Source organism: Triticum urartu, chromosome 6, assembly GCF_003073215.2.
Source record: "Triticum urartu cultivar G1812 chromosome 6, Tu2.1, whole genome shotgun sequence".
NCBI lineage: Eukaryota > Viridiplantae > Streptophyta > Magnoliopsida > Poales > Poaceae > Triticum > Triticum urartu.
This window is the reverse complement of record NC_053027.1, coordinates 385451827-385469917: the sequence shown is the minus strand read 5'-3', so window position 1 is coordinate 385469917 and position 18091 is coordinate 385451827. Positions and strand designations below refer to the sequence as shown.

At 52.4% G+C, this 18091-nt stretch overlaps 1 protein-coding gene across 1 annotated transcript; it reads left to right on the top strand.

Annotated features, from left to right (window-relative positions):
- The first annotated feature begins 10566 nt into the window (after positions 1 to 10566).
- On the top strand, positions 10567 to 15369 carry LOC125513644 (hydroxycinnamoyltransferase 2). Its single transcript, XM_048678807.1, has 2 exons — positions 10567 to 11149; positions 14228 to 15369. Exons 1-2 carry the CDS (start codon positions 10724 to 10726, stop codon positions 15128 to 15130), a joined length of 1329 nt encoding a protein of 442 aa, XP_048534764.1. The 5' UTR covers positions 10567 to 10723; the 3' UTR covers positions 15131 to 15369.
- The last annotated feature ends 2722 nt before the right edge of the window (positions 15370 to 18091 follow it).

Below are 18091 nucleotides of genomic sequence, written 5' to 3'. Positions count from 1 at the left end.
CTTCGACGGTCCGCCGTCCAGAAGAGGAAAGCTATTGGCGAGGAGGTGGCTCGGCTCTTAGCAGCGGAGTTCATCCGAGAGATTTACCACTCCGAGTGGCTCGCCAATGTTGTCATGGTCCCCAAGAAGGACAAGTCACTTCGCATGTGCATTGATTTCAAACATATCAATCGGGCCTGCCCGAAAGATCATTTTCCCCTCCCTCGCATCGACCAAATAGTCGACTCGACTGCGGGGTGCGAGAGATTGTCTTTTCTAGATGCCTATTCCGGGTACCATCAGATCCGTCTGTATGGACCCGACGAGATCAAAACAGCTTTCATCACTCCATTCAGATGCTTCTGTTACATCACCATGCCGTTCGGCCTCAAGAACGCCGGAGCCACATTCATGAGAATGATTCAGAAGTGTCTACTCACTCAAATCAGTCGGAATGTGGAGGCATACATGGATGATATTGTGGTCAAGTCACGGAAAGGTTCCGACCTGCGGGATGACCTTGCTGAAACCTTTGCCAACCTCAGGAGGTATGATATCAAGCTCAATCCATCAAAGTGCACGTTCGGAGTTCCAGGTGGAAAGTTACTCGGTTTTCTCGTTTCCGAACGGGGGATCGATGCCAATCCTGAAAAAGTTGGCACCATACTCCGGATGAAGCGTCCTGTACGCGTGCACGATGTCCAAAAGCTTACAGGCTGCTTGGCCGCTCTAAGTCGATTCATTTCTCGTCTCGGTGAAAAGGCGTTGCCTCTTTACCGACTGATGAAGAAGTCTGACAAGTTCGAGTGGACTCCAGAAGCTGACGCAGCATTTGCAGAGCTCAAAGCTCTGCTCTCCACCCAGCCGGTGCTTGCTGCCCCAATCAGCAAAGAGCCTCTGCTGCTTTACATTGCAGCCACAGGACAGGTTGTCAGTATGGTACTTACGGTCGAGCGGGAGGAAGAAGGAAAGGCCTTAAGAGTTCAGCGCCCAGTCTATTATCTGTCTGAGGTTTTGACCCCTTCAAAACAAAGATACCCTCACTATCAGAAGCTTGTATATGGGATTTACATGACCACGAAGAAGGTTGCACATTACTTCTCTGACCACTCCATTACAGTCGTCAGCGACGCCCCACTGTCAGAGATTCTGCATAACAGAGATGCAACTGGTCGAGTGGCCAAGTGGGCGATTGAACTCCTTCCCTTAGATATCAAGTTTGAAGCAAAGAAGGCTATCAAGTCCCAAGCAATCGCAGATTTCATCGCCGAGTGGATTGAACAGAAACTTCCGACTCAAGTTCACTCGGAGCACTGGACCATGTTCTTCGATGGATCTAAGATGTTGAATGGTTCCAGTGCTGGGGTAGTTCTAGTCTCCCCTCGAGGAGATAAGCTCAGATATGTTCTCCAGATTCACTTCGATTCCTCCAATAATGAAGCAGAATATGAAGCACTTTTGTACGGGTTGCGCATGGCCATTTCATTCGGCATCCGTCGCCTCATGGTCTATGGCGACTCAGATTTGGTGGTTAATCAGGTGATGAAGGAGTGGGACGTCAAAAGTCTGGCTATGACTGGTTATTGCAATGCAATGGGAAAGCTAGAAAAGAAATTCGAGGGATTAGAGCTTCATCACATCCCCCGACTGAAAAATCAAGCAGCTGATGATCTGGCAAAGATAGGCTCCAAGAGAGAAGCCATTCCCAGCAATGTGTTTTTGGAGCACATCCGCTCGCCGTCAGTCCAGGAGGATCCTTTCACAGAAGAAGCCCCACAACCGGAAAGTGCCACAGATCCGACTGAAGTCGAAGTTCCTGATGTGGTCGACCTAATCATGGAAGTCTTGGCAATCACTCCCGACTGGACGATACCGTACATCGCGTATATCCTAAGGAAAGAGCTCCCAGAGGACGAGGAAGAGGCTCGACAGATCGTCCGCCGATCCAAGGCCTTCACAGTCATAAAGGGGCAGTTGTATAGAGAAAGCGCGACTGGAATCGGTCAGAAGTGCATAACACCAGAAGAAGGTCGGATAATCCTTGATGATATCCACTCGGGGACCTATGGTCACCATGCGTCATCTCGGACCATTGTGGCTAAAGCATACCGAGCGGGATTTTACTGGCCTAGAGCAAATGAGATGGCAAAAATAGATAGTGGACAAGTGTGGAGGGCGCCAGTTCTACTCCAACATGTCACACAAGCCTGCATCAGCCCTGAAGACCATTCCACTTGTCTGGCCCTTTGCTGTTTGGGGACTAGACATGGTTGGTCCACTGAGAACAGGCAGAAGTGGTTTCACTCATGTGCTTGTGGCAGTCGACAAGTTCACCAAATGGATTGAAGCTAAGCCTATCAAGAATCTTGATGCTTGCACTGCTATCAGTTTCGTCAGAGGGCTAACATTCAGATATGGAGTCCCGCATAGCATCATCACTGACAATGGGTCAAACTTCGATTCGGACAAGTTCAGAGCTTTTTGCGCCTCTCAAGGCACTCGAGTCGACTACGCATCGGTCGCCCATCCCCAGTCGAATGGACAAGCTGAAAGAGCAAATGGTCTGATTCTCAAAGGACTAAAGCCTCGACTGATGCGTGATCTCAAGCACGCGGCAGGTGCTTGGGTCGACGAGCTTCCGTCAGTTCTGTGGGGATTGAGGACCACCCCTAACCGGTCGACTGGAAGAACTCCATTCTTTCTGGTTTATGGAGCTGAAGCAGTTCTGCCAAGTGATCTTCTTCACAACGCGCCCCGAGTCGAGCTTTACACCGAAGATGAAGTAGAACAGGCCTGGCAAGACGCAGTCGACCTCCTCGAAGAAGAGAGGGAGATGGCCATGATCAGATCGACCATTTATCAGCAAGACTTGCGTCGATTTCACGCCCGGAATGTGAAGAGTCGAGCCTTCCAAGAAGGAGATTTGGTCCTCCGAGTGGATCAACAGAAACCACACAAGCTTGCTCCTACTTGGGAAGGCCCCTTCATCATCACCAGAGTCCTCCACAATGGAGCGTATCACCTCTACAATGTTGATCGCCAGATCGACGAGCCACGAGCTTGGAATGCGGAACTACTCCGCCCCTTTTACACTTGAGCTCTCCCTTGGACGAGATGTAATAAGGAAAATTTCTGCAGTTTATTTTTATCAAAGACAAGAGTGTTCCAATAATTGCTGTCACTTCTGTTTGCTTATGAAATCCCCCAGTGGGTGACTTAGCTGCGAATCCGTTTCGCCTAAGCTCGAAAAATCCTACCGAGTGGAGAGCGATCCTCCCACTCGGGGGCTTAGCTGCAGTCCTGCACTCGCCTAAGTTTGAAAAAATCCTACCGAGTGGAAAGCGATCCTCCCACTCGGGGGCTTAGCTGCAGTCCAGCACTCGCCTAAGTTCTCTCACTTAGAGACTTAGCTGCAGTCCAGCACTCGCCTAAGTTTGAAAAAATCCTACCGAGTGGAAAGCGATCCTCCCACTCGGGGGCTTAGCTGCAGTCCAGCACTCGCCTAAGTTCTCTCACTTAGAGACTTAGCTGTAGTCCGGCACTCGCCTAAGTTTGAAAAAATCCTACCGAGTGGAGAGCGATCCTCCCGCTCGGGGGCTTAGCTACAGTCCAACACTCGCCTAAGTTCTCTCACTTAGAGACTTAGCTGCAGTCCGGCACTCGCCTAAGTTTGAAAAAATCCTACCGAGTGGAAAGCGATCCTCCCACTCGGGGTCTTAGCTGCAGTCCAGCACTCGCCTAAGTTCTCTCACTTAGAGACTTAGCTGCAGTCCGGCACTCGCCTAAGTTCTCTCACTTAGAGACTTAGCTGCAGTCCGGCACTCGCCTAAGTTTGAAAAAATCCTACCGAGTGGAAAGCGATCCTCCCACTCGGGGGCTTAGCTGCAGTCCAGCACTCGCCTAAGTTCTCTCACTTAGAGACTTAGCTGCAGTCCAGCACTCACCTAAGTTTGAAAAAATCCTACCGAGTGGAGAGCAAACCTCCCACTAGGGGGCTTAGCTGCAGCTCAGCGCTCGTCTAAGTGTTTAAAAATCCTACCGAGTGGAGAGCAAACCTCCCACTCGGGGGCTTAGCTGCAGCCCAGCGCTCGCCTAAGTGTTTAAAAATCCTACCGAGTGGTGAGCAAACCTCCCACTCGGAGGCTTAGCTGCAGCCCAGCGCTCGCCTAAGTGTTTAAAAATCCTACCGAGTGGAGAGCCAACCTCCCACTCGGGGGCTTAGCTGCAGCCCAACGCTCGCCTAAATGTTTAAAAATCCTACCGAGTGGAGAGCAAACCTCTCACTCGGAGGCTTAGTAGCAGCCCAGTGCTCGCCTAAGTACAAGACACAACCCAATCCGTGAGTCGACTGCTACCTTCCCCTTCGGAGCGGCACCGCTGGCAAATACAAGGTTATTCTGAGTGAAGATCAAGGTCCACTCGACGAATCAAACCATGAAGATATTCAAACGAGAAATCAAGATCAGATAAAGCCTAAAAGATCCCCGACCTCAAAGTACTCGAGCCCTCGGCTCGGCAGAGTTTAACGGTTACAAATCCACTCGGCATTCCGAGGTAAATTTAAAGTTTTTCACTCCTCAAGAGGAGGACTGGAAGGGGCGACGAACTCATCCAAGTCGATCCCGTCGGCAATACGGGTGGCAGCGGCGATGAAAGTCTCCATGAAGTCTTGAAAGCTATGCTTCTTGGTATTGGCAACTTGGATGGCCGCCAGCTTTTCTTCTCGCGCCTCCTTGCAATGGACGCGGACCAGAGACAGAGCGACATCAGCACCACATCTAGCAGAAGATTTCTTCCATTCTGCCACTCGACCTGGGACTTCGTTAAGTCGAGCCATCAGAGACTTGAGGTCGTTCTGAAGCGTCATCCCAGGCCAGAGTGATGTGTCGATCCGCGACATCGCAACTTTCAGCCGAGCCAGATAGTCAATGACGCTGGCAGTACAAGATTCCAGACGGAGCACGTTCATTGCAGCCTCGTCCTTCACAAGAGAGTTAACAGGGTCCAAGCTTGGCTCCACTCGACTGGTCTCCTCTTCAAAGTTCTGGCAGAATTCTGCAAACACGATTCAAGAGTAAGACAGTGGCCCTACACAGGCTTGGTAAACTGCAAGACAGTCGGGGCAGAGTAATTACCTTCGAGCATGACGAACAGCTTCTTGGCAAGTCCACCGAGATAAGCCTCCAGATCTTTTACCCTCCCCGCCAGCTCACCCGCCTTGTCGTGCAGAGCCATCTTCTCCTTCTTCAGTCGACTGGCGTCTCGATTAGCTGTCTCGAGAGCAGTTTTCAGTCTGGAGTTCTCCTGTTCAAGAGTTCCGACCGAAGCCAGTTTCTCTTCTGCGAGCTTCGTTTTGCTCAAGGCCTCCTTCTGTGCCTCTGCAAGGTCTTGGTCCTTCTTCTTCAGAGCTTCCTCCAGTTTCTCTGCGGCACGTCGAGTGGAACCAACATCAAGAATGGACAAGAAAGAAAAGCCACCCGTTAAGAATGGAGAACCTCACCAGCCATACCTTTTGCTTCTTCTTGCGCCTTCTTCAAATTCTCCTGAGCAAGCTTCAAGTTAAGGTTGAGCTGGATCTGCTGATTCTCCAACTCAGTATAGCGAGCTACAAGTTCGCAAGATTTCTGTAAAAAGAAAAATCAGTTGACAGACATCCAAGATAAGTTGCTTCCGAGTAACTAAGAGACAATGACGACGTTCCTAAGACCACAGCCGAATCAAAAACATTCGACAGTAGTCTCGGGGACTACACCCAGTGGGTGCACTCAGCGTGCCCCCACTGGTTCGACCAAAAAAAAGTCGACTGCCCGCAGTCGACCGGATACAGTTCCACTCGACCTGGCCCGACCAAACCGAGTGAAGAAATGCAGCTACAGCAACACAATGTAAAGACTACAGTCGACTGCCAGCAGTCCACCGTAGTCTCGGGGACTACACCCAGTGGGTGCACTTAGCGTTCCCCCACTCGTCTGAGAATTGGAAGACACACCCAGTGGGTGTACAGATGCAGATGCAAAAGATCTTCGGAAAAGAGACTCTTCAAACAGCATATCATAACAGACCAAGTGTTGAGTCGACTGACTTGGACGTTGCTCTGAAGAGCCGAACTCGCGTCATAGGCTGCTTGGCTGGCCTCCCGAGCCATCTTCACTTGCTCCATCATGATCCCCGCCTGGCGTATAGCCTCTTTTGCAGCAGCCGCTTGGTCCTCAGGGACGGGGTATGCGGCAAAAAGTGAAGACGGATCCGCAGTCGACGACGAGGGCCTCGCACTCGCCAGAGGAACGGCGAAGGTCACAGAAGCCCGAGTGGTGTCACCACCATCCCGAGCCACGCCCTCGGACGCCGGAGTGGATTGGGGGGTCTTGTCAGCCGACGCCCTCTTGTGCCTCCTCACTCTCAACGGACCGTTGTCGTCGTCATCCGGGAGGTCGATAACATGAGGAGGGGCTACAAAGGAAAAGTTCAATCGACCAGAGTTGCAATAAATGATCAGTCGACTCAATACAGAACGTCGGTAATCGTACCAGGGTTGGAGGTAATAGCATCCTCCATCTCTTGGTCGTCGTCCTTGGCGGAGACCTCAGAAGTAGCAGCACTGCAAGCCTCAAAAGTCAGTCGGTTGGCTCAATGGATCGACCAAGGATCCGTCCACGGTCGACAAAGGAAAACAAGTTTTATTATTACCCGGAAATGGTAGGGACAACTATCTTCATCTTGGGTAGAGCCTTGGGCGGCTTGGACAGCGTCGTGCGAGGGTGCTTGGGAACCTTCCCAGTCGGTGTAGGAGAAGAGGTCCGAGGGCGTTTCGACGACTGCCCAACAGAGGCAGTCGCCTTGCCACGTTCCCGCGCTGGGTCGTGTGTGTGCTTGGACCGCCCCTCTGGGCGGGGGGGTTCGACCTCCTCCTCCTCCTCTTCGCTGGAGTCGACGGTGTCGTCTCCCTCTCCTTCGTCGTCGGACTCCCACTCGCCTTGGTCGTCCCCACTCTCACCTCCGCTCGCCTCCCCTTCCTCAGTTGGCTCCTGAGCCCCGTTGGGCGTCGAGTACATCTCGGTGGTCGCCTGGAAAGCAATAGACAAGACGAAAGTCAGTCGACCAACTCAAAAAAGACCAATGCAGAAAACAAGATTTCAGTCGGGAGCATAAAGACATACCTGGTCCACTTCGTACGAGTTGTCGAGTGGAGTTACCCTCCTGGCTCCTCGGGGGTTGTCTTTGTTCCCCGTGATGCTCGACAGCCACCCCTCCAGCATCTCGTCGGTGACCTCCTCCGGGTGGATCCGAGTGGTGTCATCGAGGCCAGAGTACAACCACATCGGGTGGTCACGGGCCTGGAGCGGTTGGATGCGCCTCTGGAGGAAGACCTCCAGTAGGTCCATCCCAGTCACACCCTCACGGACAAGCTCGACCACTCGACCGGCCAACACTTTGACTTGGGCCCTTTCCTCCGGCGTCACTTTCAGAGAAGCGGGTTTTTCAGCTCGGTCGAGGGAAAAAGGAGGAAGACCAGTCGACTGTCCTGGGGTCGCCTGGTCCTGACAGTAGAACCAGGTCGACTGCCAACCACGGACCGACTCCGGGAAAGTAATGGATGGAAAACAGCTCTTCCCCCTCGCCTGGATCGCCAAGCCCCCGCACAACTGGATCACCTGCGTCCTCTCGTCACTCGACTTGGCCTTCTTGACCGATTGAGAACGGCAAGTAAAGATGTGTTTGAAAAGTCCCCAATGGGGGCGGCAACCCAAGAAAGCCTCACACATGGAAATGAAAGCGGCAAGGTATACAATGGAGTTGGGAGTGAAGTGGTGGAGCTGCGCTCCGAAGAAGTTCAAGAAGCTCCGGAAAAAAGGATGGGGCGGCAGAGAAAACCCTCGGTCGATGTGGGTGGCTAGGAGCACGCACTCACCGTCGCGGGGTTGAGGTTCGATCTCTCCCCCCGGAAGACGCGCGGCTTGGTGGGGAATGACTCCCCCCTCGACCATGTCGTCGAGATCCTCTTGCCGGAGCACTGATGGCATCCAGTCGCCCTGGATCCAACCTTTGGGCAGAGCGGTCCTAGAGGAAGATCCGCCCCGAGCTGACCTCTTCCCTTTCCCCGCCACCGCCTTCTTCGCGCGCTCCAGAGCGGAGGTCTTGCTCTTCGTCATCGTCGCCGGCGAAGTCTTGCACGGGCCCGCTGCGCTGGGGCGGGAACGGAGGTGGCGGAAGGACTTGCGAAGGGAGAGGGGCGGAAGAAAGGAGGAGAAGAGAGCGCACTGCTTGGAAACCCCGAGCCGGCGATTTATAAGGGACCGCTTCCGAGTGGCTGACTGGTAGGCCCAGGCTATCCAGTCAAATCCCGCAGCAGACGCACGCGCAGTATGTGGCGAAAAAGGCGACGCGGGGATCGAGGAGCTTCCGCTTTATCGCTTCCGATTACTACGGCCGCTCCCGCCCCGCGCGCTTCCCAAAATCCGAATCCCGTGACATCTGCGGGCCACAGAACAACTTGTCAAAACAGAAGACCCCGATCGCGCCGGCGCTCAGTATGTCACAAGCAGAGAAATTCACTCGACGAAAGGCCTGGAATGGATCAAGGCGACTGAAAAAGGTTGGCAACGTCATCCGTGATGATTGACCCAAAACGAGGCGCTCACGTAGCCCAAAGAATCAGTCGGAAAGATCTCCAACTCTTTTCCCACTCTAACCTCGATCCATTCGGGGGCTAATGATGAAGACATGTACCTAGGGTAGGGGCACGGGCCTGCCCAAGTAGCCCTACCCTAGGACATCCCTAGGAGAAGTCACCTTCCAATCGACTTGAAGGTATCTCACTCGATGGACTCAAGACACTCGACCAGGAAGCTATCACTCGACCATGAAGCCAACCACTCGACCGCCAGGAGACCTATAGTCGCTCCGCAGGCAAACGTTCAGCTGTTAAGTAGTCTTTATGGTCGTTATAGCACTTTATTAGGTAACGCCCCACCTTAAATGTACCATAAACCCTACATTACTGAGGGCAGGAGGGGGCCGGCGAACTCTATATAAGCCACCCCCTCCTCAGTATGAAGGGTTCGCACCCCTATTATTCACACGCCAGTAATCCAGTCGACCGCCTCCGGGCACCGAGACGTAGGACTGTTACTTCCTCCGCGAAGGGCCTGAACTCGTACATCTTGGTGTGTTTACAACTTCCCAATAGCTGAGATCTAACCTCTCCATACATACCCCCCTACATCACTGTCAGAGTTAGAACCACGACAGCGGCGGCGCTGCGGCCCGACGGGGCGACACAGCGGCAGCCCGATGCTCGATCGGTGGAGAGGCGCGCTGAACTCGGGGACGATCTTCACGGGACCTGCGAAGGCGCGCGCAACCGACAGGCCAGGTCGGTCGCACGACGTAACTGAGCGGATCGCGGCGGCGGGCAAGTGATCAATCCGACCGCGCGAGGTCGGGGACGCTCGGTGGAGGCGGGGTGTCGACAGAGGCGGGGTGTCGACGGAGTCGGAGATGACGCCGGCGACAGCGGGCGGCAGGGCGGCTATGATTGGCCGCCACATGGCGCGAGGCCGCCGGGTCGGGGTGATGCAGGAGTCCCGGTCGAAGCAGGGCGGTGACGGCCGGCATAGATCAACGGGTAGGTCGACGCGCGAACGGCGGCGGTGAAGGGCCGCCACATGACGCGAGGCCGCCGGGTCGGGGCGACCGGCGGACAGACGTGCGGACGACGCGCGAGGCCGCTGGGTCGATGAAGAAGCCGGCCGATCGTGTCGGTGTTGGAGTAGAGGCATACGAGGTCGACGGCAGCGGTGGGCGACGCAAATCGATCAAGATTAGATCGGAAAACAGAAAAGAAATCGCCGATCAAGTTGTCCAGCGGGAGAGAGACAGCCCCGGAGCAAAGATTCGAAAAAAAGACTTTCTAGGACAGCCGGTCAACACGACCGGCGGACAAACCCTAAGATACGGGCGGTGCGGCCCCCGACGACGGTCATGGAGGCCGACTGCTCCAGGGACAGCGCGTGGGTGCGAAAGCGACGGCGGCTAGGGTTTAGGATCGACGAGATACCATGTTAGAAGGGAGAAAAAGAATTGGTGGAATAATTTATTGTATTGCTTGAGCCTCGTGGGCATTTATATAAGAGTATAATGATTTATTTAAAATACATGACAAGTCAGAACAAATTCTAATCTATCTCGTCTTTTCTAATAATCACGATACTCGACCAAAACAAGGGAGTGATGCTCGTCCAAGATCATTGGCCGCTGCATTTTCATTTTTCGCCCAAGTAGGAATTAGGGGCAGCTGATGAATTCCCAAAATCGGAAGCTGCTGTCAGTGCTGATGCAGCGGATAGAGGTGGACAGATCAGGCTGATGTAGATCACCGGCAACGCGTCCACGGTCCGGTAGGTTGGACCGCGTCCACCGAGGAATTAAAGGGGTCCCGCTTCCGAGCCTGGTCATCCATCCCACCAACTCCCCACCCGTCACCAGCTCCTCCCACGAAGCAATCGAGCAAAAAAAAAAAAAAAAACTGGAGGCAAACGAGGGCAAGTCGCGCCATCCCGCCTCGCCGGCTATAAAACCCGCGCCAACCCCCGCTCGCTCACCAGCTCTCCACCAAGAGCTACCAAACGCCCTACTTTAATTTTAATTATCGCCGCTGCTCCCACGCGCGTTCCACGTACGTAGCGACGACCTTCCGCTCGCTTTTCTTCCGCCTAGTCTGCCCGCCAGATCTGCATCCGCGGATATGAAGATCACGGTGCGGGGATCGACGGTCGTGGTGCCGGCGGAGGAGACGCCGCGGCTCCGGCTGTGGAACGCCAACCCGGACCTGGTCGTGCCGCGGTTCCACACGCCGAGCGTCTACTTCTTCCGGCGCGGCGCGGGGGAGGGGGAGGAGGCGGGCCGCTACTTCGACGCGGAGCGGATGCGCCGGGCGCTGGCGGAGGCGCTGGTGCCCTTCTACCCGATGGCGGGGCGGCTGGCCCGCGACGAGGACGGGCGCGTGGAGATCGACTGCAACGCGGAAGGGGTGCTCTTCGTGGAGGCCGACGCGCCCGACGGCACCGTCGACGACTTCGGCGACTTCGCGCCCACCATGGACCTCAAGCGCCTCATCCCCGCCGTCGACTTCACCGGGGGCATCTCCTCCTACCCGCTCCTCGTGGTCCAGGTAAACCATGAATGCCACTCCGTGATTTTTCTCACACGCGAGGAACAGAGTAGGACGTGCCGACGAAGCAGAGCACAACGCGTGCGGTCGCGTGAGGCGTGCCCGTGAGGGGCGCTGGATGTCACCACCGCTGGGTACGGTAGAAACGGACGGTCGCGCGTCGCTTTCAGCCGTCGGCGCCGCATGTCCGCATGCAATGGACCGTGCCAGGTGGACCTGCAAGGAAATGGGACGAGGTGTGGCGTGTGGTTCGATCACTGACTTGTTGGCACACCTCGCAATTATCTGTTGGTCCCTCAATAAAAAAAACTGTCGGCCGACCTTGCCCCGCGTACTGGGCCTTTTTAGCGCCCTCTCTCTAAAAAAATCCTCATTGGTAGGCCGCCCTGAATTTCGCACCTCGCGTGAGGCTTTATTTTTCTGTCCTTATACCACTCCAAAAGTGGTAGCATCTTGTTCTTCACAAGAATGTGTAGTAGTATCATCGATCAGTTTGCGTAATTACGTGTTCAATTTATTTGAAATTGTCGACATGGGTCTTGTTTATGTGAAGATCGAAATTGCACTAGTGGAATTTTATGGCAACTTGCGTACATTACAAGTTTTGATTTACCATTCCAATTTGGCGTCTAATATCATTGCAATTCCGCGACATATTATTAGTTAGTAGATGGAATTATCTTTTTGTAGGTCTTTATTAGCTAATAAAATGCATGTAAGCAAATGATTGAGGATACCTGTTATGCAAATGCCTACAAAATAACTTGCCGGTGTGGCCCCTTCAGTGCATGAATTATCAAGCAGTTCAATTCCAGTGTTGGTGTTTTTAGTTTTTTTTTCTTTTTCAAAAAACATTTTGATCTATTCATCTTCTGTCATGGTGGTATAAGGAATACCAAAAATAATAAAAATTATATCCAGGTCCACATACCATTTAGCAATGACTACAAGCACTAGAGCGAGCGGAAGGCGTGTCACTGACATCGCCCCTCCCTCACCGGAGCCGGATAGAACTAGTTTTTAGTATACAATCGGAAAGCTGTCGGCAATGCCCCACACGAGCAACACACTAGAACAAGAATCACCACGGATAAACGAAAGCATAGGTTGGAAAGATCAAAGCTGTAGACACATGAACGAACATAAACGAGGACTGGATCTATGAAGATCCATAGGAGACCAAAACCGACCAAATTCCACGAGATCCGCCAGAAACAAACCTTCACACAGCCCTCCGACGACGCTAGACGCACCACCGGGAGGGCTAGGTGGAGAGGACCTTATTTTATCTTCAGGGAGCCGTTGCAGCCACGACTTCCTAAACGGGACACACACCATAATTGACCTAAAAAAACCCAAAAAACAGAGCAGAAACCCTCCCAGTAGAAAGGGCTAGGGTCCGCTGCGCCTTTATGGCCCTAAGGCCACTAGAGATGAGGCGGACCAGCGACACTGCCGGTGGGATGCCGAGAAGCCGTAATCACTTGTACACTCACGTTAGGAGGTGAAGGGGTATGCACATGAGCATACCTTAGTATTGGTGTTTGTAGTTATGGTCAAGTACTACCAAGGCGGCAACGAGCTTTGCTCATGGGGTGCACCCCGTTAATGCAGGAGGAAGAAGATTGGACACCCTCAAGGGTTTGGATCTATTTTTTAATTTCTGTAAGAGTGTTTTTGTAATGCTTTGTCCTACTTAATATATGGCCTTTGGCTTTTTCGCGAGAAAAAGGGCAAATCCAACAGCTCTAAAAAATTCAGGAGAATTAACTTTGACAGCATCTTCCCTTAAAGAAACATCCTTCCACAAAAAATAAATAAGTAAAAAATAATTGTGCTGAGAGCGTTGGGTGAGTGACCAGGTCGAATCCGATGATTCGTCGAGATCTTTCAAACACAGACGAACCAATACGTGATAAGGATTTTGTTTTGGAGCCCAATACCTGGCGAACGTTTCCCAGGAGGGGTTAGCATCCGCGAATGATTTTGATGGCAGTTTTAGTTGTAGACGGGTGGCAACTTTAGTTGTAGGGGTTGGCAGTTTTCATTTCGTGAAGGGATTTTTTCGTGAAAGTTGCCATCGTTTGATTGCGATCAAACGGTTGTGACGTGGTTCGCTGGGACCTCCCTCCTAGCGTCAGCTAGTTAATGTTACCGTTTGTTTTTTGCAGTTAATATGCTGACAAGGTTGACAGATCATAATCTTGTGCAATCTCGCAACTGCACCAAGATGGTATACAACCATCTGGTTGCTTGCTGCAAGTGTACTTTGCTTCGGACGCACATTTCATGTCGGTTGCGAGAAAGTGATTGCCTAACTGGAATACTGGTGACTTTTCTTGTGCTAGGAAGCAACCTATGATTGATCTTTCTGTCACGGTCTGAATTCTGTAGAGTAGTAGCTATCGTTTTTGGTCGAGCCTTCTGTGTTGTTAGCTGATTTTGCATTATGCGGCTGACTTTAGTTTTTGCGATCACAAAGTGCTCTGGGACATTCAGAGCTCGTCACGAGTCGTGATCAGTGATCACGGCCTTAAGAGGCTTTGGTGTTATTTGAGGGGTCATTTCCCATATGCAAGCCTCGATGGAGTGCAAGATGCCGAACGATAATTGTACTTGGTCGACTGGGTATTGTTCTTCATAAGACTAGCCATAATGGATAGTAACATACACTAATAACATACACATATTTCTAGACTATATTACTACCTTCATAGTGGGTAGTAACTTAAGTGTGATAACATGCAAAGATTCATTTCTTAGGTTATAGACTCATACTACATTGAAACATGTGATGTTACAGTAACTAGCTAAATTACTACAACTACCTCTCTTTTTATTAACTCATTGCCACATAAGCAAATTTGCTGAGTTGGACTCCATGTTACTGCTGAAGTTACTCCCATTATCGCTAGTCTAAGTAAACAAAATTGAATATTACTAGTGAGGCGGCGAGTGTGATAGAAAATCATTAATCGGTGCCGCATGCTCCAGTTGTGTTAGTACGATAGCTGTCAACTAAACCGGCTCGTTTTTATTTGCATGTTGCTGTCCCTGACTGGCGCGATTTTGCTGCAGGTGACCCACTTCAAGTGCGGAGGCGTCGCCCTCGGCATAGGCATGCAGCACCATGTCGCGGACGGCTTCTCCGGCCTGCACTTCATCAACTCATGGGCCGACCTCTGCCGTGGCGTGCCGATTGCCGTCATGCCGTTCATTGACCGCACCCTCCTCCGCGCACGTGACCCGCCGACCCCTTCCCACCCGCACATCGAGTACCAGCCAGCGCCCGCCATGCTGGACTCGGAGGAGCCGCAGGCCCTCACCGCCAAGCCGGAAGCGCCGCCCACGGCCGTGGACATCTTCAAGCTGTCCCGCGCCGACCTCGGCCGCCTCCGCGCCCAGCTTCCCACAGGCGAGGGCGCGCCGCGGTTCAGCACCTACGCGGTGCTCGGTGCACACGTCTGGCGGTGCGCGTCCCTGGCCCGTGGCCTGTCCCCAGAGCAGCCCACGAAGTTGTACTGCGCCACGGACGGGCGGCAGCGGCTGCAGCCGCCGCTCCCGGAGGGCTACTTCGGCAACGTCATCTTCACGGCCACGCCGCTCGCGGTGGCGGGCAAGGTGACCGGCTCGCTGGCGGACGGCGCGACCACGATCCAGGCGGCGCTGGAGGTGATGGACAACGAGTACTGCCGCTCGGCGCTGGACTACCTGGAGATGCAGCCGGACCTGTCGGCGCTGGTCCGTGGCGCGCACACGTTCCGGTGCCCCAACCTTGGGCTCACCAGCTGGGTGCGCCTGCCCATCCACGACGCCGACTTCGGCTGGGGCCGGCCCGTGTTCATGGGCCCCGGCGGCATCGCGTACGAGGGGCTCGCGTTCGTGCTCCCCAGCGCCAGCCGCGACGGCAGCCTGTCGGTGGCCATCTCGCTGCAGGCCGAGCATATGGAGAAGTTCCGGAAGATGATCTTTGACTTCTGATCAAACCAACAAGACGCACGCGCAACGCAGAAAGAAAGAAGCAGCACCGGAGCGATAGTAGGATGCAGCAATGATTCTTTGATTACACACGTAGTTCCTGCACATTTTCCCTTCCCTCTTTCCACTTTGGGCAGGACAAATTTTGTGCATCGTTATCAAATTTCCGACAAATGTATCTACTTAATGAACAGTCAATGCATGCAAACGTATGAAGAATATACAGAGTTACTTATATTTTATTTAAAGAAGGAAAAAGGGCACCCGCCCCGGCTCCATCGCATTACACGACGAAACCAAATTCGGTCTTTACATACACCAATTCAGCACGCGGAGGTGAACAACATAACCGGCTGCCTCTGCAGAGATAGATTCTTAACAGAAATTAAAGACATAAGGGCATCTCCAATGCTGATCCGCATCCGGACCATGAAAGCCATCTAATGAGGGCTTGTATCGGTTCAAACGCGTTTTCTCGCACATACCAGAGACAAACGTGGAGAAGGGAGGGCTCGCAAACCAGAGACAAACATGAGGGGCTTTACGAGAGCCCAGACGCTGTCACGCCCGCTTCTACCGCCCTGGCCCACCCAAACCCCTACCCTGCCCCTGTGCGCTTTCCTTCCGATGCACGTACCGCTTACCACGCAGTATTCATGCCGGCCCAAAGCACGCAACGCCCGTCATTGATGTCGTGATATGGCCGGAGGGAGGGAGGACAACGCTGACCGATGCGACCTCTCGGGAGCCGCCGCCTCAATGCGACGCAACTTCCCGAGCAATAGACTCCGGTCGCTATGCAACATTGAAGCGGCTGACCGCCATTCGCATGGCCCGATCGCGGCTATATAAGCCGCGCTTCGACGTTGTCCGCATCACAATCTATCCTCCTTCTCATCCCCTCTTTTCGCCCATGTCCCTCTACAACTCCGACGATGGGCAAGTCCCGGGCTTCGGTGCCGCAGACGGCGGTTCTGGGGCGGGCTCTGGCGATTCGTGGTGACGCCACCAACGAACTCCGGGGTCGTCGTCCTCATCGGTGGGCGACTCCTCGACGAAGGCGGAGATCGTCATCTCCTCCAGCGACGAGGAGGACCAGACGTCGCAACACCACCAACAGTCCACGCCAGCGGTGGCGGGCCAGGTGTATGCCGCCACTGACGCGGAGTACGAGGAGCAAATGGAGTTGATGCTCCGTCGCTCTGTGCTCCACCTCAATGGCCGGGCTCCGCCACCGGGACGCTCCTCCCTGTGAAGCCAGAGCCGTCATCTCCTCTGCGCTCTCCGTCGTGCAACCGAGGTGTCCAAATTGGACGCCGCGTAAAGGAAGAGCGCCTCTCGCAGCCGCCAATGCGTGTCAAGGAGGAGCGGCTATCTCTGGCGCCCCGACACGTGATGTCTACTATGCAACTTTTCTTCTTGTAGACTCTGTTGGGCCTCCAAGCGCAGAGTTTTGTAGGACAACAACAATTTTTCCTCAAGTGAATGACCTAAGATTTATCAATTCGTGAGAGGTGTAGGATGAAGAAGGTCTCTCTCAAATAACCCTGCAATCAAATACAAAAATATCTTGTGTCTCCAACACACCCAATACAATGACAAATTGCATAGGTGCACTAGTTCGGCGAAGAGATGGTGATACAAGTGTAGTATGGATAGTAGAAATAGGTTTCTGTAATCTCAGATAAAAAACAACAATATAACAAGTAGTAAACAATGAGCAAAACAGTATATCAATGCTTAGAAATAAGGCCTAGGGTCCATACTTTTACTAGTGCAATCTCTCAACAGTGCTAACATAATTGAATCATATAACCATTCCTCAACGTGCGACAAAGAATCACTCCAAAGTTCTTATCAATAGCGGAGAACATAAGATAAAATTGTTGTACATAGCAAACCACCTCAAAGTTATCTTTCCGACCAATCTATTGAGTCATCCCTATAAGTGTCACAAACATTGCTAGAGATCGTACTACAATAACACCATATGATACGCATCAATCAACTCCAATGTCACCTAGATACTCCAATGTCACCACAAGTATCTGTGAGTTAATTATTCGATATGTATCAAATAATTTCAGATTCATAATATTCAATCCAACACAAAGAACTTCAAAGATTATCGCAAAGTTTCTATCGAAGAAAGTGGGATGAAAACATGTATCAACCTATGTGGTATGTTCCTAGATTACCACAATGTCACTTTGGGAATCCGCAAGTTGATTACCAAGACATACATCAAGTGACTCAATAGACTACCTCATTGTCACCACGGGTATCCACATGCAAGACATGGATACTTCTCCAATGTATCTATAATTTGTGATTGCTCCATACTATTATAGTCTCTATCTTGGATGTTTTATATGCATTTATACGCTATTTTTATATCATCTTTTGGGACTAACCTATTAACCTAGTGCCCAGTGCCAATTGCTACTTTTTGCTTGTTTTTAGCTTTTCAGAAAATCAATATCAAACGAAGTCCAAATAGAGAAAATCTTTGGATTATTTTTTCAGGACCAGAAGGGAACCACCAAGGTTCGGGGGCAGACCAGAAGAGCCACGAGGGGGCGACAAGCTCACATGGCGCCCCCTGAGCTTGTGCCCCCGCCCCTCGGTGGCACCTCTTGACCTAATCCCGCCTCTATAAATTCCCAAATATTTCCAATATACCAGAGAGCCACCCAAAATACTTTTTCCATTGCCACAAGCTTCTGTTCTTCTGTGATCTCATTTGGAGGCCTTTTCCGGTATTCTGTTGGAGGGGGAATCGATCACGGAGGGCTTCTACATCATCCTTGCCGCCTCCCGATGATGCGTGAGTATTTCACCACAAACCCACGGGTCCATAGCTAGTAGCTAGATGGCTTCTTATCTCTCTTTGATATTCAATACCATGTTCTTCTCTATGTTCTTGGAGTTCTATCCAATGTAATCTTATTTTGCGGCGTGTTT